The sequence below is a fragment of the Fistularia commersonii genome, chromosome 7 (genome assembly GCF_037954325.1).
Source record: "Fistularia commersonii isolate RoL2024-O1a breed Wild chromosome 7, RoL_Fcom_v1.0, whole genome shotgun sequence".
Classification (NCBI taxonomy): domain Eukaryota; kingdom Metazoa; phylum Chordata; class Actinopteri; order Syngnathiformes; family Fistulariidae; genus Fistularia; species Fistularia commersonii.
The window spans coordinates 17,310,001-17,331,054 of NC_141290.1; the positions used below are offsets into that span (position 1 = coordinate 17,310,001).

Below are 21,054 nucleotides of genomic sequence, written 5' to 3' on the forward strand. Positions count from 1 at the left end.
TTCTGTACCAATCTTTGGCAGGCCGGATTAAAAAGACCAACGGGCCGGATGTGGCCCGTGGGCCGTAGTTTGCCCACCCCTGTTCTAACTGGATGGCTTATTTCAGCTGCCATGGCTTAACTTCACCATTGTTGTGGAATTGGGGTAAATAACTGATATTGTCAGACAATCGAATATTTAACTAATGACCGTATTTAATATGGTGATTCCACCCTGCGCTGTTTATTTAACAGCAGGACAATACGGAAGCAAATAATTGGAGCCCAAGATAAAAGGTCACTGTGACCTGAGGGATTTAAAAGCTCCTTTTAGCAAACCAACTATTGCAGCCACTTCCAGTTGAGACATTTAAAAAATACAGAATAGATTGTGAGTGAGAAACTCTTTTCGAGATATATACGGTGGTCTACCTAGGCAACTCAAACGTAGCTTATTATTTTAAGAGGTTATGACAGGCTGATTATGGCTGCGTGAGTATCCACATGTAATCCTCTCTCTTGCTCATTTGCATGTTCAATTTTCATTGAGTTATAATGATATAAAAATTGAAACAAAAAGCTGCCCTTCAACCAAAAATCAGAAAGGCAAACAAATAGTAGGAGTGAGTATAGCAAGATCGCCTTCAATGTGAGGAATGGTTGGATGTGTCTGGATAGCTGTTACAAATGAGGAGGTTCAATTGCATTTAAGAGGGGCGCAAGGAAAAGAGGACATTTTCACTTAGGAGGGAATCGGTTTTGTCTCAGGTCAGTTGCTGTCTTGAAATTAAAATGTCAAAATTTGAGCCAAAAGTCAAACTTGAAATGGCAAAATCAACTTGAATGACCTCAAAGTCATGCCATAAAAAAAAAAATAAAAAAATGAGAAATGTTTAAACTCAAGATTCATAATGTAATGAAATGAACAAAAATGAATCAACATTTGAATATATATATATATATATATATATATATATTCTTATTACACAATAAATATCTCTAAAATGTCTGTTTTACAGTAAAGGTGGTATCAAATGAATCTTTTGATTATTTGACAATCAAATAGGGATGTTTAACTGCATCATAACATCTACAAACACCTAAGTTCAAACAGCATCTTATTGTTCCATTCTAGAGCAGAAACTGAAACTGGAGACTGAAGGAGAATCACCTGCCACTTATTTTTTGTTATGGCTCCTTCCTTCTGTCACGTTTCCAAGACTAAATAAACTACTCTCATTTCTGAAGAAATGTAATAATTGGCCTCATTCAAATTCTGGCAAACTGATTCTAAACTTGAATTGTGCCAAATCTTTGTTTAAAGCCACTTTAAAGGATGAGACAAGGAGGGACCTCAGCGCCTCCCTGCAGCTGTTTAAACAGAGACATAGTGACGAATATAAAGAGATAGAAATATAGAGTAGTGGTTGCTATTGCCCCAAAGACAGCAGCCTCAGGACTCCAGACCAGCTGTCTGTTTTTAGTGTTCACTGGGGGGCACTGCTCTAAGAAAGAAAAGGTCCTGGAAATGTGGTGTTCTGAGGAGCGGTACTGCTTTTTTGAAAAATGTACTGTAGCATCGAACCGGTACAATCTTAGCTTAAATTTTCCTGAAGTCTCTGAGACCTTTTATAGTCTAAAGGAACCCATAGACTACTCAGTTTGAGCTTCCAATTACCTGTCATATCATTGATCTTTTGTGTGTTGTTCTGAATTGGCTGTCACCAAGGTAAGCAGCAACCTACTATAGCAGATGTTAGCTTGATCTTTATAATAACTATTTGGCCTCCACTCCTGAGATTTTCCATCACTGTTTCCATCACTGATATCTGACAGGTCAAAGAAACATGGACAATGGACAATCGATGGACTGGTGGAGTGTTGCAGGAAAAGGCAGGCAAAAGTCTCTTGAAATATGAGCCAAACAAACTGTGACAAAAATGTGATGATTGCTTGGACTGTTGTTGTGTCAAATCCTGTTTTCTCATAAATGTTGTGGTGCTTATGAAATAAGAACAAGTGAACCTATTTTTGCTAAATATGCTCAGACGACTTAGGAAAGCTGTTTTTGCAGAATCGGGTCATTATACAGATGTGATTTGAGGGAATGAGGACTAGAAGGTAGTTTTAAGGTTCTAGTACAGAGAAAAAAGAAAGCTGAATTTAATCACTGCATGCCTTCATATAAACCATAAATCAGCAAAACAGCACATCCTGATTTTACCCTTCAAACACATTAGTAACAGTGTCATGGATGGATCCCACCCACCCAGTCCAGAAAGATGGACTGTTCTGCCTCGTATCTTAATCCATGTGAATGCAGTAGAAACACTTGTTTGATATTTTATTGTCAATGGATCCCATGAAAACCTGTCACTAATTATTTAGCGATTGTAACTCCCAAGCTTGATCATACCCTTGGATGAAAAAAAAAAAAAAATCATTTACTGAATTCGATGAATCAGCTCTTAAGCTCTTAAACTGGAGTCAAGAATGTTTCAGACTGTATATTTATATTACTCAAGTATTGACAGCAGCAGGACGGCATATGTGTGTTAAAATAAACACATATAAACTGTGTGTTTCCAGTAATAAAAGGAACCTGGGCCAAGTGTAAGGGTGATGAGTTTTTAATGCTTTATGGATAATAATTGAGCTTCATGGCACAAGAGACTACCGAACACATGGTACTTGTTGGTAGGAGGAATCAATTATTTTTTCATGGGATTTCTTGACAATAAAAAGTTGGCACCATTTATGCATCAAAAACCATTTGTGAACTCAAAATTGTAGATTTTATAAAACAAGCATTCAAATTACTTCTGCCCTCACAGCCCTCTTGTTGTTGGTCTGCTGATTATGGTTCAGTAACAAAAACAATTTTAAAAACCTTTTACTGCGGGAGACAAATGGGCTCCTCCATGTTTCCCCTTGACAAAACACCAGTTGAGGTGATCTAAAGACTGACGCAGGATGCAGACAGGATGGGGGGTAAGAAGTTCCCAATTATTTTTCCACAAAGAAGATTCCAGAGGCTGAGTGTGATTCGAAAAGCTGTCTTTTCAAGCTGTCCCAAAAATGTAAATAATTTCCTTCCAAGTGCTTTTCTGGGAAAAAAAAAAAACTAATTCTAAAAAAAGAACGGAGGACCAAAAACGCCTCACCTCTTTCTCTCTCTGTGTTTTTCTGTCTCTCGATCTAATGAAAGACAGAAACATTGGAGGCAAACTCTCCCCCAACGTCTTTCTGCCCGTGTCCTTGTCATGGTTGGTTTTGAACCGTGGGGGCAAGCAGGGGGGACGCTGTTAGGAGGCCTTGCCCAGTTCTATCTTCTTCTGAATTGCACGGGCTGAGTGGTAGATGAGCGAGTCGATGAGACCTGCCACTGCAGGTGAAAAACAGTGTTGGTATGGAGATTTCAAGACAGGCTGTGTTATGGTTGATGCCTTAGTGTAAGGGACTGACCTGTAAACACACCTCCAATGATGGCGCACACACCTGTGAGGAAGTGTGTGAATGATCTGAGTGCAGAAAAGAAACAGAGTTAACATAGGACGGAGATCATACAGTGAGACATCTCTGAATTAAAACTAGCTTTTGGTTTTAAAATATTTGAAATATAAACAGCACTTCATAGTTTTTCCCACTGATTTTGAAGCTAAGATTAAATTCTTGTCACAGTCATTGGTATGACTTGTATAATTGCACATTTTTCAAGTAGTTTCCTGTTCATTGTTTCTGATAATTTCTTGCCAATTTTAAGAACTCCCTTAAGGTATTTTCTTCTGGATTAAAGGGAACTTCTTGTCGATTTTCAGATTCGTCCTTACTAATCCTTTTTCAGTATTTGAGTATTATACTTTATGAGCATTTTTTTATCGCAAATACTACTATATTTAATACTACTTTTGTGTTTTTTGAATGAAATCCTAAAGTACAGCTACTTTATTACACTTATAAGTTACTTCAACTTTTCTGCCCGATTTGTCTTGTGAAGTTTAGGATTTCTGATGACAATTTTTTATGATTTTGACAACCGTCAAAAGCATTTGAAATGAAATGTAAAAATTGGTTACTCCTAGTGGTCAGCTGGAAAGACTTGCCTCTGATGAATTAATAAAATAAAGATAGCTTAACTTTTCCGAAACCTGAAGGAATAAGTCTATTAGAGTGTCAATGTATGTGGTTTCCACAGCACCTCCTACCTGTGTTTCTCTGTGAATTTAACCATCATTGGTGAAAGTTCATATAAAACAAAAACCCCAGGCAGCCCCTGATCTCCTATTAGCCCGTTGGCTACTTTTTCATGCCTGGTAACTGAGAACTGGTTGGTTTTTACAACCTGCAACAGCAACAAGACATTACACTTCTTAGTTTTACAGGTTATAAGAAATGCAGATATATGGGCACAGAATATTGTTTAAACTAGTTGAAAATAAAATAGGAAAAGGAGAGTGACGATCTGCTGTGGTGTAACGGAGCAAAGTTTAATGAAACATGTTCTTTTATAATTTATTTGTGTTATTGCCAACCTCTAGAGTCAATGTAAAACAAGAAAATAAACAACGCAAGTGATTAAGAAGCAATAGCGATGAATACGCACTCACCTCTCCATCAGTTTTCAAATAAATGGTGGGTACAATTTTCACAAAATACTGGTACATCATTGAGGCTGTGGAGAAGAAGCAAACATCATTGTACACCAAAATATGAAAATGGACAAGATTATTAGAAAAACATTTCCTTCAAAATGTTTTTTTTTTTTTACTTATGTTTTTTACTTGAAAACTCTGGCACAACAATTTCCTTCGGGATAAATAAAGTTGTTCTCATCTCATCTCATCTCATCTCAAAATGTGTGTCCCAACATTCAATATGTTCCTCAGAGCCAAAAATGTTGATCAAAAATAAATTACACAAATTTTGATTTTGTTTTTTACAAATTATTGAATATTGATTAACAGACAACACGTTGTAGCAATAAAGAAGACTCCTTAGTATTTTATCGTTAAAGGTCAATTAAGCTAGTAAAAGGACCTGGGCAGATAATGGGAATTTATTGATACTGTGAATTTGGAAGACCATTGTTTCTTTGTTTAATTGATGTAAACAGTGCCTTGTAAACAAGGGAGCTGTGGCTCAGGTGAGAAGAGCAGTTGTCTTGGAACCAAAAGTTCCTGATTCGCTTCCAAAGCTCCTCATTGAACTATCAACATTGATAAACAGGACACTGACTACCCATAATGAGCTACATACAGGTGACACATTCACTGTTGTTGTTCTGTATTTCTAACTGAATGAGACAAAAGGGGATTTATTTTTTTTTCTATTGAAAGAACAGATTAAATCTGAAAATCTTAAGAGGCAAATTCAACCAATAGGCGTCGCTGTTCGTTTCCACGTCCCAGTTATTTGCCCTCTTTATTCACTTCCTCTGTTAATTCGCTCTTCCTTCACCCAGTTATGGCGATCTGCTAGAAAGACATTTAAACTCAGGTGTGCTCAGATACACTTTAAACTGTTTTCTAAAGAGCAGGAAACGATCTTATTTTAAAGACACAGCTCAAGGTAAGACCTGCTCAGTCGAACTGTCCAGTACTACAGAAAGGTTAAATGTCCAGCTGACTGTACATGATAGTGTGTCAAGGCCACGGATGACGTTGGCCAGCTAGCATGCGTATGCTCGGCTAGCACAATAAAACGACCGAATATGAATGTTCTAGAATTTATATTAATGGTTACATTAATATGTAACAAAAACAACCACATTGTACTTGCTCATTAATAGCTGATAGTCAGGAAGTAAGAGCCGTTATCACGGTGGGACTTGCTAGCATTAGCACAGCTAAAAACGTTAAGTAGCACAGATAAGCCTGGTTTTCCCGGTTGGGTGGACTGAATAATCCTGATAACCGATACAGCCTTTAAGCAGTCAACTGAAAAAGATCACGACATTATATCAGATTTCAACTGAGGGAAATGGCCTGCCAATGTTTAGGACTTCGAATCGACAAGTATAGCAAGCAGATCACTGACGTTGGGTATATGGTATGTCCTGGAATCCCAAGACATTTTGCGTGCATGGACTCATGGTCACAAGTGGCGAACAGTTTTAACCGTGGCGGTGCATACAACGGAAAACCAACCGCGAATATCATCCTTGAATTCCCTGGCTAGAAGCTCACGTTAGCAAAAGGAGCAGGTCCCGACCCATTTTGGCCTCCCCCTTGATATGGCGTCTGCCACTGGTAAGATGTCCATCAGAATGGGTTCTGGAGTGCAGTACTGCAACTCTGTGCTGTGTGTGGGGAGGTAAGGGGTTCGAGAGCAAACTTGGAAAATAGCCACTTTGCTTCTGTTTTGAGGCTAGATTAATAGAGGATGTGATTAATACAGGATGTGCATTTTGCAAGTTTTCTGTGATTCTTAAATTATTATATTCTCTAAAATGCGGACTGCTGGGATCATTTTCAATGTTTATTTAAGCGGACAAAGGGAGGGGGGTGTCATAAATAGAACATCTTATTATTAACAATAAATAGTCTCATAAGTCCATAGACTCACAAACTCAAATACTCTGTTCCAACATTTTTGGTAAGTGTTTAGGAAAAACTCAGTGCTTATGCCTCCATTCACTTTCTTAAAATGGAAAAAAACATTCAGCAGATCAGCTCAGTAAAGATGCAGTTCAATGTTTGAGTCAGACATTTTTGCTATTACTGGTGTGTATGTGTGTGCTTAGCAAAAATGTCTCCTTTATGAGTGGCAGCTATCTAAACACTTGTGGACTGAATCATTTATAAAAATGACCCTGTCAATGATCTCCCTCTAACAATAATTAGACACAAGCATTCTTTCCCTAATTCTTACACATTTCACACTTGTCCATGGGATTTTTTGCAAAGCTGTTTTTATTATTGTTGGAAATTATTTGGTTGTTTGATTTTACTTTCTGTATTTTTTGTCTCATTTTAAAAAGTGAGTGATGCCCTTCATGGTACTTTTGAAATCAATTAAATAGAGTGCAGATAAAATAAACTAGCTGTAATCTGTGAAATTATGCATTTTTGTGATATAAATCAACACTACCCTGTCTCCTCTCCAGATGCCGGTGGCTGTTGGTCCATATGGCCAGACTCAGCCCAGCTGCTTTGACCGGGTCAAGATGGGCTTCATGATGGGCTTTGCTGTAGGAATGGCTGCAGGAGCCATGTTTGGCACTTTCTCCTGTCTCAGGTCATTTTCTGCCTTTATTTTTGCTCACAAAAACAGGGTATGATCATATATAATGGCTGGAATGGATTTTAATCACTGAGTTAAGTATGGTACTTTTATTCAAGTTGAAATAAAAGAGTAAATGTTAACAGGCTCCCTGTGTTGACTTTAGTTTGACTTTTACTGTGACTGATTTAAGAGAGTGGGTGAATCATACCTACCTTTTCAGGTAGTTATGTCAGAAAGCACAACTTGTATCATTATTCACCCCGGAATTTACTGTGAAAACAGCTACCAGGAATATTCGAAGAGCAGTGTGACATCAGCTGCTTAATTTAATTATTCAAGAATCTACAAACACTGATCGCAAATTGGATCTTTAGTATGTTAGTTAAAAGCCTGTGGTTTGGATTGCTGAGCACATCATCTGGCCATTCAATTAAAAAAAAAACAAATTGATATTGCACAGACATTTGGTAGAGTAATGATGCATATCTAAAAGATTAAAGTTGCATTACTAAGCCCGTTTCTGCCTCACCATGTAGATTAACACCAATCTGAGATCAAATCAGAATGTTTTAAATTTTGTGCAATATACAATATTTTTTACAATTGAAAATCAAAAACAAAATTTGTCTACAGGATCGGAATGCGTGGCAGGGAGCTGATGGGAGGAGTAGGGAAGACCATGATGCAGAGTGGGGGGACGTTTGGCACCTTCATGGCCATTGGGATGGGAATCCGCTGCTGAGGAGGAGGGACTTCCTCCACACAGCTATGAGACTTTTCCAGCAACAACCACCACATCAATCTGTCCATTCAATGCTGTCTCACTGTCTACCTGCAGTCCAGTTTTGTCAATAAAAATTCATTTTGCCCAGTCACCTCTAGTGGCGGTGTTTAACTTTCTGATGTGCTCAGACCCTGTGAAAGTTTTAACTTACCCTCCAGGGACACACCATTACACCAAGACCTTTGGCTTAGCAATTTTGAGTGCAGAAAGTTAAATAGTGTGGTTCTGATCACTACTGCTGAATTCAGCAATATATAATGCAAAGTTTAAGGCCAAATGTATAATTATGCACGTTATTGCTGTCACTGGTGCTTTTCTACCAGTCAGTCTTTATTTGCCCAAGCTTTATATATTCATTCAAGGTCAATATGCCAGTATGCACTGTGATTATAAAGTACTGATGCCATGCAGCTGTTTCAGAATGAGTAACGCTGCAATAGACCCCAATGTTACAGATCCAGGCCTTGAAATTGTTGACGACATGTTTCAAATGTTTTTTAAAAAGGACAAACACTTAAAGCTACTCAGTGTGACGTCACTGACCTTGCGGTGCAGTAACATCTGTCCCGTCCAGAGGGTTGACGATGCCAGGGTAATCCTTCCCGAAAGACAGGTGTTTTATGAGATGGGTCATGTTAATCTGCAGGTAAAAACCAAGACTTAATGGATAACAGCATAATCATAGTCTGTACATATTCAATTGAAATGATAGAATTAAGACTTGCTCTCCAGCTGCAACTTGGATTCATTCAAGTAATATAAACCAATATGTCTTTTTTGAAGAAATCGAACTGGTTTTACTGTGTCCTACTAGGATGATTCATTGTTTAAAACACAAGGCTATACCCTAATCCAGTATTCATTTTCTATTTCATTTTTTGTCTTCCACAGATTATAAAAACAGGATTATAAAGGTGAAAAGTTTAATGTGTGAAATTCCGTCTCAATCACTTTTGCATTTTTCAATTAGTGGGCCAATGGCTGCTTTTTCCACTTTAGGCCTATTGGCCTAAATTACAGTATTTCAGATTAACATGCACAAGCAGACCTTTTAAGAAAAAAAGCTCACATTTTAAATTTGTCAACCAAACTTAAAATATCTGCAGTTTTAAACCTGAAATTTTCTTCCTCTGCAAAGTTCCATACTACGGTAATAGAAATGTGATAACAGCTTAAAAATAGCCACACACTTTACTGCGCAGTGAAACTTGCGCAGCTTGAAATCCATCATTTATCATTTAATAAAAATAAAACTATATCTTTGTTGCTTTTAAAAATGACTTCTTCAGGTTCAGGGCTAAGAGCCAGACAGGAGGGAGGTTACAAAATCCGGAGATTAAATCCATTTAGTTATTTATTATCTCCATGGGATTACCCTGGCACAATTTTGATCGGTTTGGGCTTGAAGTGGATTTCATTTCACTCCACTCCTAACTTGCCCAGAAAACTTACATACCATAGTTGTATGATTGTATAGCAAGTGTTAGATTTTTTTATGATGAAGTATGTTCAAACTTTGAGAAAAATGAATGTAAAAGATACAGGGATATGTATCAAAGGATTGTCAAAAAACTATTGTACTTACATTGTCCAAGCCAAAACTTTGCAGGTCATGAACTGCAAAAAAAAGAAAGAGCATCACATTATTTAAAATATCTGATGAAAAAAGTAATAAGTGAAGGATGAAATGCATGTCCTTAACTATGGATCTTTGAGGAATATAAGGACTCCGATATTTAGCCTGGTAGTTTAGGATGAAGGGAAGCATGGTGATGAGACAATTAAAATATGTTTAGAAAAAAAATATTGTAAATATACAGCAGCAGCAAACAGAACTTAATCTGAATGGGAAGGTCGGCGATGATGAAGAGCCCCTCATTCGGACTTCTAAAGTCAGCTTACTTGACAACACTTCACAACCACACACATGGTAGTGCTGAGACGGTTGTCACGGAGAAGAGTTGGTCAAGAGTTACACACCTCAGGCTCCTAAATGAAACCTGTGTTTTCTGACACAGGAGCCTGACTGACACCTCTGTCAAGATGATTTAATCACAAACCTGAGAGATATTAAAGATTATAATTTTCCACATCAAAGATATGATCAGTGCAATTTGTCTCCACTTCCCAGCTGGACACCAATGTTATTTAGACGATGAGTTTTGGCTGAATATAGTTTGTGAGGTCAAACACAGGGCATGTAATGTCATCGCACTGCTATTGACATTAAAGAAAAATGCTAAGTTAAAAACAGCATTTTCCATTCTAACTGAACTAGTGAATGAGGTGGCATTTATAAAAAGGTTTTGGGAAAAAAAAAATCTGCAAAGAAAGATTGACTTACTTTCCACAGCGTGCACTGCAGAAAGAAGAGAGAAGAGTCACTTTAAAGATACAAGTAGACAATACAGCATCTTCTGTTAGCATGTTCGTGAGCATGTGTGTGTGAGTGGCTGCACAACACTCACACAGGACTTTTTTTTGTTTGTTTTTTTAAAAACACTGCCTGCCTTTTGATTTCTATTAAGAAACGTTCAGTGATTGCTCTAAAGACTTATCTTCGGAGCTAAAAAGGAAGCCCCTGAAACTGCGATTTGGTTGATTTTAATACGCGAGAGGTTCGACGGCAAAGCTCTCTTTGGTTCATGGTCTTGAGATTTACGCAACAGCTGAGTCTTGTTGTTGTTCCAGCTGAAATATATATTGTTTAGTCATCATGTAGCTCCAGACACACTTTTGATGGGTATGGGGTTAATTGTGGCTGAGGCTGTTTGGTGTACAGTCAATTCCTCAGTGAGTCTTGTCTCTTATTTCTGCTGCAAAAACCTTGAGATATGACAAAAAATATTAACAAGAATAATAAGCTTTGTAAAGAAATCTAACCTGCCCACGTCAGATTGGTTTGACTAATGCAGGGGTGGGCAAACTTTTTGGCTCAGGGGCCGCATTGACTTTTAAAATTTGACAGACGGGCTGGGTCAGCACAAGATACAATACATATAAAAAAAAAAAGTGCATTAACATAACAGCTCAGTAACATTCTCAAGCAGCTCCTGTTTGAGTTCCTACATTCATTGATCCAAACATTCAATCATTCACATCAAGTATGAGCTCTGTACCAATCTTCAGCGGGCCGCATTAAAAAGACCATCTGGTCGAATGTGACCTGCAGGCCGTAGTTTGCCCACCCCTGGACTAATGCAACAAGAGAAATGTTACGTGCAACTCAGACTTTGACTTCAACTTCGTATCACTCAATTTTGGATGTTGGTGAAACATTGAGATTTAAAATCATAACGGTCCAGATTGGCGGGGAAGAGTGAAAAAAAAAAATCACTCTAGCCTCACAAAGCATTCTTAAATGTTTGGCTCGTCTGTGACTCCTGTAAAATGGATGGGAAATAAATATCTTTTTTTTCAAATTATATTAAAAATGCCACATCTGTAATATGAGATAGAGTTCACTTCATTAACAGCATGGGGGGGGGTCAGTTCATTTTACTGTGAGCAACTAACTGTATTGCATTTGTGTAAAGCAGACATTATGACGTGCACCTTAAGAGAATTAGAATTTTGAAAAAATAATTGGTTTTCCTGTTTCAGTCATCTCCAATTTTTCAAGCTACAACTTGGAACCACCGTTTTATGACAGAGAAGAGGCTGGCAGTACAACATGATTTGTCTCTGAATGTGTTGGTTTGATGCGGTTAATTTCCTGTCCCAACGGGGGAAACTTTTCCTTTTCCTTCCGCAGCGAAAACAAGATGACACATTAATACAACAGCAACACAAAAAAGACAAGCGCAGAGAGAAAGACACACTGACATTCAAATCTCCATGGGAGTAGGAAGACAATAAAAATATGAAAATATGATGCCAATTAATTGATTAATAATGCATCATTTAAAAAAGAAGTAAAAAAAAAGGAATTTTTAGGCAGAGAAGAAATGCACATCCTAAGTTCGAGTTATATGGTAAAGTTGCATTGTGTTAGAACACTGTGCGTCTATGCCTTAATACTCAATTCTTACAATTTGTCTTAAAACGTACTTTTCAATTTGATGTTAAAATTCAATTTAACATTTTACTAAAAGTTCCATCTGCAAGTAAAGACAAAGAAATGTTAAAGAAGCCTGACAAAATTAGTTAATTGTATTTGATTAGATATTAAATAATTTGAAGCTGATTTTAATTTGTGATATGAGAAAAAAAATTCAGCCACCTTAATTTGATAATGATTATCAGACGAAATCCTTTGGATTGGAGCCTAAATCTGCTCCTGGTATCATCTCAAGACGCTCCAGCCACACTGACCTACTGAGACCAGCCACTTCCACAGACAGTCATTTAAAAGCCACAGTCTCAGCATCAAAAGCAATCAAAGTTCATCACCATGAACTTCATAGATACTATTTATGTTTTTTTTTGTGAAAAATTGAGGCAAGTATCTGTGCTGTTAAGAGTATCTCAACATCAGAGTTCTTATGCATCATCTCCATGTGTGTCAACTGAGTCTGGTTTGCACTCCGTTTACGTCGCTCGCTTCCAGGACCTTCCTTTTATTTACATATTTCATTAACACAACTGTGCAGCTCATTCACCCTCCAGAAGGAGAGCATGACTTATTGGGCGTTTAAGTCCCAACAAGAGGGTCAGCCTGCTCACTGTAGAATTCTGAAAAACCACAACGGCAATGGCACTGAAGAAACCAAGGCTGGAAGTATCGCTGATCTCCAGGCCTGAGCCATCTCAAAAAAAAAAAAAATGAATGGGGTCATTTGAGCTTGTCTGCAGGAGATTGAAAAAAAGAAAAGCCCAGTATCTTTTGCAGTAGTGGTGAAATGTGGCAGACAATGCAGAAAGAGCTCAGCTTCTCTTGACAGACAGGGAATCTCAGTGCTTAGGACATAAAAGCCTGTCCGAGCCAGAGTTCAAAACCCTTTGATTGTTATTTATAGTTGATGAATTTGTGGACGGGCGGCAGGGCTTACCGTGGACATGAGACTGCTGAAAACTTTTTCCTGGAGCAAAGTGGAAGTTTCCAGCCACCTCAAAACACCAAGCACAATGGAGCGTATTAGACATTGCTGTCATCAATATTGTGTAATAGAGAATAAAAAATGAGAAAACTGTGTTAAACAAATGTAGGACAATGAAGACTCCAAGTATCTCTAATAAACTAGACGGAACTCCAAAGATTTAAAAAAAAAGATTTTCTGGATGATTGAAAATGATGTAAAATATATGATGGAAGCAGTTTTGGTTAGAGGATGACTACCTTGTTGACTTCCAAGAAGCCGTAAACCTGACAACCCTCATTCTTCTGCTCCTGCATCTTTTGTGTAAATCCTTCTCTTTTGCACTGCTCTATGGTATCAGCACTCTTGAAGGCCCACCCTCGCCTCCGGTATGCCTCTCGCACGTCGTCACAAGTGTTACAGCATCTGCACAAGGAAAAGGCAAGTCAGGTAAACATGTGGTGGTAACAAAAGGCTGGGAGGGTGAAGAGTGCTGGGGGTCTTACTTCAGATCTTCAGTCTCTGCGCCATAGCAGCTCTCACACCTATTAGGATCCAGTGTACTAGGGTCAAACGCCTCGCCGTCATCAGCCTTACCGAGTTCTACACAGAGAAATAAAAACAATTCAGTAATTTTTAGTCACAAATTCATACTCATGTATGAACTTATAACCACATGGCATCAAATCACAAAGACCTGTATGTCAGGGAACTTTCATGATGGCAGGTAAGTGGCTGAAGGACAACCAGAGGCCACAGGGATCTGGACTCAGTTTCTGCACCCACTATTGACAGTAGTGTTTCCTATGCACCTGTTAGTGAATTAACTTAAGGCTACCACCTATTGATTTCTAGTTATGTTTTTTTATTTTTTTGGAACTATGCGCCTTCTCTGTAATATCCACCTGAGATCAAACAACTGAACTGCATGATGAGCATCCTGTAATTGACAACTCCATTTGTGGCCTACAACAAGAAAGTTTAACTGCAAAAGCATCAAAGATATTAACAAAGGAACTCAGTGTTTTTGAAAATTTTCAAGAAAAAAGAAAAACACTATCCTGATCAGGAGCTGTTTGCAGAGCTGACTTATTGTATGAATGACAGGGTTATGCACTTTTTTAATGCTCTGTCCTCAACAAACTGGTCATTTGTAGACTATCTGTATTGTTTGTAAACTCTTCTGCTTCTATTCTGTTGAATGGACAGCTGCCATAGATGTCAATCAACGTAACACGTAAAAAAATGAAACAATAACAAAAACACCAGCGGTATCTCAGCGATTTTTCAGATTTCTAATTTTGTCAGCTTTTTTAGTTCCTTCATGTACAGCTGCCATAAGTGCTATATAAATTGCTGGAAAATCACCTGAAACATTTGCACATGCTTTATTACAGTGCCTCTCAAATCAAATAATCAATCAAAAAACAGTCCTAATAATGTATGATTATTCCTTTTCTGTTGACGTGATGAATAGATACATCTTTTACTGCAGACAACTAAATTTTGGGAGAAAGGTCCTTTGCTGACTGTAGGAAGGAAAAAAGTAGGGGAAGACATGATACCATGTTTTTCTGCTTCGAGAGTGACTGGTTTAAGGTCTTTGTCCAGCCGCTGTTTAAACAGATTGTGTTCCACATCCAGCTGCTGCTCCCCAGCCACATCCATCGCATCTATACTGAGATCTAACACGAAGGGGGGGGGGGGGGGTGGAGCAGTGAGAGGATTGTGTGATACGACCATCATCATCATCATCATCATCTGATAGGTGATAATGTAACAACAGTGCAACTTACAGGCACAGGGCATATGAGGGAAAATTACATCAATGTTGATTTTTAGCTTGTCTCCTCGGGACGTGTCCACGTACAGCTCAGGGTGGACCTGCAGGGAATAAACAGGAACGGCAATGTTAGATTCGGGTTTGTTATCAAAACAGGTCAAGACACAAAGAGCAGCCTTTTTCAGAATTCTGAATGAAATCACTGGCAAATACCTGTATTTCATTTTATGTCACATCTTAAGCCTACAGCTAGGGGATATTCTGAAGACCCATTTTTTCTGTATTAAGTTGTTCATTTTGTAATAATTTGGATGCCATTCTTCCCGAGAAGCTAACAAATTTCTTAGGATACTCAAATTAGTTTTTGCTGATACTTCATTCCAGTTCCATTTTTAGTATTACATTACATGACATTTGGCAGACGCTTTTATCCAAAGCGACTTACTGCAAATAACACTTGCAAATACAAGTAAACATTAGTAAATGAATTTCAGCTTTTAAAAGGGACAATTTCACAAGCAGAAGTACATGCTTGTTTTTGAATGTAGTCTAACTTCACCTCCTCTCTAATTCTTAAACACTATTTCATACTCAGACTTTTAATTTTTTGTGACAAAATTCTTTGTAACTGTTGAATAATATTTCTAATTCAATAAGTGTGGTCAAATATACACTGTGGTGACCGTCCTCCAACATCACATTTTGGCCTAAAAACCAACAAAAATACATATTGCGTAATCACCAACTTTAATCTCATCTGCCACCCAAAAAATAAAGAAGACAGATAAACTCACCTCTTTAGTGAGATAGTAATTCAGCTCAGAAATGAAAAGGATTAGCATGATGATGCCACTGATCACGGTCACTGCAGAGACATGGAGAGAAGATATCTTGAAATGTGTTGAGAGCACATTAAAAAGGAAACACGGTTGATTGAATAAGAAAATTCTAGGTTTAACTCAGCTTACACTCATTTTATAATTTCATCATATATTATTTCTATGTTTATACAACTTTCTAATTTCCTTTACACATGAGAAAATGGACAAATACAACCCTTTCAATTTTTTCTTTGTATACTGTCTTATTAGAAAAACAACACATTTTTCCATTCAGAGATGAGAATTAATAAAACAAAGATAACAACATTTACAAATATTCCTTTGAAAGCAAAAAAAAAACCACTTAGTGTATTTCAAAACAGACACATGGTTCTCAGACTTTGTTCGTTTTGACTCCTATGCAATCTATCAATCTACAAAATATAGGATCATTTATTTTCATATCACTTGTATTTTCTTTGCATTTCTAAACCTTTTGAAGAAAGTCTGAAATAAAAGCATACATGATTAGATAACATGTCAGTTGTGACAGTATTGTGTCAATTTTTGACAGAACAGACATCATCAGATCCCTTGCTAAACATAAGATGTAGAAAGAAAAGTGAGATCAAGTGGTTTATTCATCAAACCTGATGGACAATCTGTTGTTTCTTTTTTTGGCTATTATACTCTGAGGCACGCTAATTCTTGCCTTAAATATGCTCTATGTGCTGCTAATGGAGTTTCAGGTAGGAGTTATTCCTACAAGGGTCTCTGGTCTTTCCTGTAAAATAATTACAGAATTGTTCCTGGAACATTTTCAGATAATATAACATTGGCAACATATCAGTTTAAGTTCATGTTGCTCATATAAAGTGTCTCTGCTAGTTCTGAGATTTTTTTTCTGTATATTTGGGGTGCAGATATTAATTATTGCTGTCTTTAAGTGTTCTGCCAGCAATTTAATTTACTTATCTACAAACAACACTAAATATACTGGGATGGAAAAAAAGGGAAAATATCCCAAAATAAGCAACTATTTGGTTTCATTTAAAAATATGTATTGATGAATAATGTTAATTTTTTTTATGCAATCGTTAGAACTAATTTTAAAAAATGCATCGAAATACCTTTTTCACATGCCAATTTCAGAAGTTCTGATAAACAGATGTTCGGGGTAAGACAATATTTTCCTGGGTGTTTTGTTTTTCCTCTCAAAGACAATGTAATTTCCAGATCCTATAAAACAGTCAATGCTTATTCAGGTTTCCCAGGCTGTGGGGCATTTATTCTGCTTAGGTAAGAAGTGCTTGAGTCATTAATAGCAGTCACAAATTTAAACACAACTTTTCACCACTCCCAACACACCAATTCCGTGTGTGCATGTGTCAACCACATACTAACAGACCAGCCGGAGAATAATTCATGACAATTATAATAAAAGCAAAGCTATGTTACAGGAAAAACTGTGTTCTTCAGGGGAAAAACAGATCCAATAAATTCACAATAAAAACACTTGTCAATATTTCTTCATAACTATAAGTGTTCAGTAATATATATGTATGTATGTATGTATGTATGTATGTGTATATACACACACACATATATATTTATATAAAACTAAAATATTTTCCTCAACCAAATGCATTAGACCTCCATTTTAATCAAGCCCATAGCAGGGAATGTAAAGGATTAAAGGGATGTCACAGACTGATTATTTTAGAATGGACATTTTGAGTGAACTGTGTTCTCATTTATTTCAAGACTTCCCCTGATATTGCTCTATTAAACATAAATGTTTAAAGTATCCAAGGACTGCTGTCCAGACTGCTAGTCCAGCCTTACAAAGACGTTTCTGCTTTATGTGACTATCTGTAATTTCAATGAAGCAGTTAGCTTTGTTGTTAGCCGCACCAGCAGGCAGCCAGTGTCTCTGCTGCTCTGACAAAAAAGCCTCTTACCGGTCGCTCCGCCCCATGTCTTCACTCGAAAATCCTCCAGGGTCTTGGGATACGCATCAAACTGCTTCAGTTTACTCAACGCGTCCATTTTCACGCCAGAAAACACACCCGCAACACACAAATGTTACCGACAGATTCCTGCACAGAAGACACACATCAGTTCTCCGCTTTCACTTCCGGGACAAGCGCGGGGCGCGAGGGAGCCAATCAGCAATGGCCGCGTCATTTTTTTTCTCTTTTTTTCTGTTTTTATCTCCCAGGTGAGATTCTCAACCACAATTTAATTTTTTTTAATCCATTTATTGTTATTTTTTCCAGATATTCACAGTATTCGTCAGTATTCTGACGCAAACTCCTTTTGACGGATGGGTTTTGAAATGAAGATGTTTCACACCGTAAGCCAACATTTAAAAGTAATTTTACTTTGAGGAGTGAATACCACCAGTGATTCAATAAATACAGAGAAAACGACAAATGCATTATTGATGTTGAATTTTTTTCTTTTTTGGCAACATGTTTTTGTTTTTTGTTTGGGTGTTTGTTTTCAACAGCAATGCATTGTCTAAATAGTAACAGGCTCATTTTTGGGTAACATTGTGTCTTTGAATATCTAGAAATATAAACAAACCCAAAGAATATGATATTTTCAATATAATTCTTCACATATTTCACATATTTTTATTTTATTTATGATACACTACGAAGTAGCGCAAATAGAAAAATCATTAGTGGTGTTAGCCTGCAGTAACTGCATGCCCCACCAGAGGGTTGAAGCATCCCAAACTTAGGAAGGAGAGGTTTTAAATGACACTTGGTTTTTAGGAAAGCGAGACAACGTTGCCTGAAGCCTGTATGTAAATTATGATATAAATACTAAGCATGAGAAAATCAACCAAAAAGTTTTTCTTCCTTAGGAACTCTGGTAATTGAGGGTAAAATCTTTCAGGTTAATTTATCAAAAAACGAAAAATCAAGCTGACAGAAATTAAATTTGCTGCTAGACAGAAAAAAAATCCATCACTAGATGTCCTGTTCTTCATCCATCTGTAGCTGGAGATGAGACGCCAGTTGCTGGACCAGCTCTTGGTCACCTTCGCTTTTGACCGCCAGGTGACCTACATCCTTGAGTCTGATCTTGAGGTCTGTCACAGTTGACTGGAATAGTTGCAATCGGGTCTCTCTGAGGGACCTCCTTAGTTTTGCCCGTCGGTTCTGAAACCAAATCTGACAAATGGAAAACAGGTCTGAAATCGATCAATCATATGATAATTACAGGCATATTAAATGAGAAACATTTGAAATTACCTTCTAAATGTTTGTTTCCTTAAAATCAACTTTGAGCTTAGAGGATAATGACTGAATCTGAATTTTTGGATAACTTAAAGCTTTGATTAAGCTTCTGTGGTATAACAATGGTTGGATATGGGTAAACAGATTCTGACAGGTGTGTGTGTGTTTATATGTGTGTGTACCTGTATGCGATCTTCATCCAGATCAAGTCTCCCTGCCAGTAGTTCCCGGAGTTGAATCCCTGGATAGCAGTTGACTTGGAATACCGTTTCCAGGACATGTACCTGAAGGACACAAACATATACAAAAATACACACACGCACACACAAACACACACACACACATCCAGTTTTTGAAGAAAGCAGAAATCATATATATTAGTTCGCTGTACAATGTTTGTCCTGGGCTCAAAGAATAGACTCCATTATTTAATGCAGAAACATGTGAGTAACCACACGGATGACCTTCACCTGGCTGCTAGTGAAAGCGGTGCGAGGTCTGCGTCCGATGTACCAGCTGGATATTGGTCTCACAGTGGCTTCATTCTGTTGTTCAGGGCAATGATTTTCTTTGTCCCCATCTGCTCCAATCTCTGGATTTGTACAGAAACATAGATGAAACTGATACTTTTCACCAGCTCATGGAAGAGTCGAAAAAATAAGAAATTGATTCATGCAACTTTAAACACAGTGAATGGCCATTTTTTCTCTTCACATTATTAAGTTCTAGTATGGGACCGTCTCTCATGTAACTTGATAACTTATTCCACGATGCTCTGTTTGATATTAAAACGAAACGTCTCAGGCACTAATTTACAATGCACTTCAAGCCAACAAATCATTTAGATGATAATTACATTACATTGCATTTGGCAGACGCTTTTATCTAAAGCGACTTACAATAGAGGACATAGGGACTGCAAATACACTTGCAAATACACGATGCACAGGAAATATACAGAACAGTAAGCTTGGGTTAGTGGGTTTTTTTTTTTGGTTTGTTTTTTTTTTTTGGACAAAGACATACAGAAACGTACACACACACACACACACACACACACACACACACACACACACACACACTGCATAGCCTAACTTGCTGCCTAACCTGATCTGGGGCATCAGCGCAGTAAAAAGTCCTGAAAGAGAACAGTTTTTACCTGTTTCTTGAAGGTTGAGATAGATGATGCTAGTCTTGTTACTTCTGGAAGTTTGTTCCACCACTGAGGTAGTAGAACTGAAAACAGTTTTGCCTGAGATCGCTTAGAGCGAGCAAAAGGTACTGCTAGTGATAATAAAAGCTGAACTCAGGTGTTTTTATTCACAACAAATACAACACGATTTTGACAGCTTATGATGAGTGGGACTGGGGAGTTTTTAATACTACTCCAGCTGACATACATGTTAAACCTCATTTGAAAAATTATTGAAAAAAAAGGCAATGTCTTGAAAAACATTCATGGCGTAAGCATTACTTATATAGCACTGATCTTCTCATAAAATTATTTTTTTTGTTTGTTTTTTTCTGGTTACTATACCAAAGGTTCTTACATTTTACCATTCATCATAGTATCTGAAAAAAAATATTAATAAAATATACAACATAATTTTTATGTCATTATTAAGACACTTGAATCACTGATTTAACTTTTTATTGTACATAAAAACTGTTATATTATTGAATAAATAGACCTTTAAGATTTTACCCTAAGAATATGGAGGAAATCCCACAAAGAACAAACAGGCCCATGGCTCCTTACCTGCCCATGGTCGATGAAGTTTCAAGCATGTTTGAGAAATTCCCAGTTCCAAACCCAAAATACGCTCAATGGAAAACGTCAACCTGGTCTCAGGCGCTGGAGCTAGAGAGGATGCCATGGTGACTGATCGACAAACACAAATAAGGAGTAAAAGAAAGTTTGCCTGGTTGCTTAAAAGCAGAGATGTGACGAGCAGTAAGAGGAGTTGAATGGATGTGAGTGTGTGTGTGTGTGTGTGTGTGTGTAGCAGCAGGATGACACACCGCTCCCTAGTGATTTTAAGTGGGAGTGGAGGATTTAATTTGGCCACCAATTAGAATGAATACATGGGTTTTCCATGAGAATGAGCTGGGTCGATCCACAGCGGTTGATTTGAAAGAGAGGTGCTCTGTTTGCACTTTCACAAGGCTGTAGGTGTGTGTTAGTGCCCCCTCCC

General features: G+C 37.6%; 3 protein-coding genes across 4 annotated transcripts in view; 1 reads left to right on the forward strand and 2 right to left on the reverse strand.

Annotated features, from left to right (window-relative positions):
* ergic3 (ERGIC and golgi 3) overlaps positions 1-17,713 on the reverse strand; it is a 19,325-nt gene extending 1,612 nt beyond the window's left edge. Inside the window, exons 1-14 of one of the 2 annotated variants that reach the window (XM_086150139.1) lie at positions 17,570-17,713; positions 15,582-15,652; positions 14,801-14,888; positions 14,570-14,689; positions 13,511-13,607; positions 13,265-13,430; positions 12,978-13,035; positions 10,331-10,345; positions 9,572-9,603; positions 8,530-8,626; positions 4,586-4,650; positions 4,184-4,320; positions 3,444-3,499; positions 1-3,363 (exon numbers count right to left, since the gene is read on the reverse strand). The exon at positions 1-3,363 is cut by the window's left edge and continues 1,612 nt beyond it. In XM_086150139.1, coding sequence (XP_086006265.1) covers positions 3,284-3,363; positions 3,444-3,499; positions 4,184-4,320; positions 4,586-4,650; positions 8,530-8,626; positions 9,572-9,603; positions 10,331-10,345; positions 12,978-13,035; positions 13,265-13,430; positions 13,511-13,607; positions 14,570-14,689; positions 14,801-14,888; positions 15,582-15,652; positions 17,570-17,657 — 1,170 coding nt within the window. In that variant the 5' untranslated portion in view covers positions 17,658-17,713 and the 3' untranslated portion in view covers positions 1-3,283. The remainder of the gene's footprint in view (positions 3,364-3,443; positions 3,500-4,183; positions 4,321-4,585; positions 4,651-8,529; positions 8,627-9,571; positions 9,604-10,330; positions 10,346-12,977; positions 13,036-13,264; positions 13,431-13,510; positions 13,608-14,569; positions 14,690-14,800; positions 14,889-15,581; positions 15,653-17,569) is intronic. The other variant, XM_086150140.1, reaches the window with a different exon arrangement.
* Positions 5,386-8,077, forward strand: romo1 (reactive oxygen species modulator 1). Its single transcript, XM_086150141.1, has 3 exons — positions 5,386-5,546; positions 7,084-7,214; positions 7,836-8,077. Exons 2-3 carry the CDS (start codon positions 7,084-7,086, stop codon positions 7,942-7,944), a joined length of 240 nt encoding a protein of 79 aa, XP_086006267.1. The 5' UTR covers positions 5,386-5,546; the 3' UTR covers positions 7,945-8,077.
* An 876-nt stretch (positions 17,714-18,589) lies between the features above and the next one.
* hesx1 (HESX homeobox 1) lies at positions 18,590-20,626 on the reverse strand. Its single transcript, XM_086149064.1, has 5 exons — positions 20,619-20,626; positions 20,019-20,095; positions 19,330-19,451; positions 19,042-19,143; positions 18,590-18,793 (listed from the first exon to the last, which is right to left on the reverse strand). Exons 1-5 carry the CDS (start codon positions 20,624-20,626, stop codon positions 18,590-18,592), a joined length of 513 nt encoding a protein of 170 aa, XP_086005190.1.
* Positions 20,627-21,054: the final 428 nt, after the last annotated feature.

Bases quoted from the DNA above. Each gene is read 5' to 3' on its own strand.
- romo1 (XM_086150141.1), top strand. From the start codon at position 7,084: ATGCCGGTGGCTGTTGGTCCATATGGCCAGACTCAGCCCAGCTGCTTT. The intron at 7,215-7,835 runs GTCATTTTCTGC...ATTTGTCTACAG, and splicing joins GGCACTTTCTCCTGTCTCAG to GATCGGAATGCGTGGCAGGG.
- hesx1 (XM_086149064.1), bottom strand. The intron at 19,452-20,018 runs GTAAAAACTGTT...GTACAAATCCAG, and splicing joins TCTCAACCTTCAAGAAACAG to AGATTGGAGCAGATGGGGAC. The intron at 19,144-19,329 runs GTGAAGGTCATC...TGTGTCCTTCAG, and splicing joins CCGCTTTCACTAGCAGCCAG to GTACATGTCCTGGAAACGGT.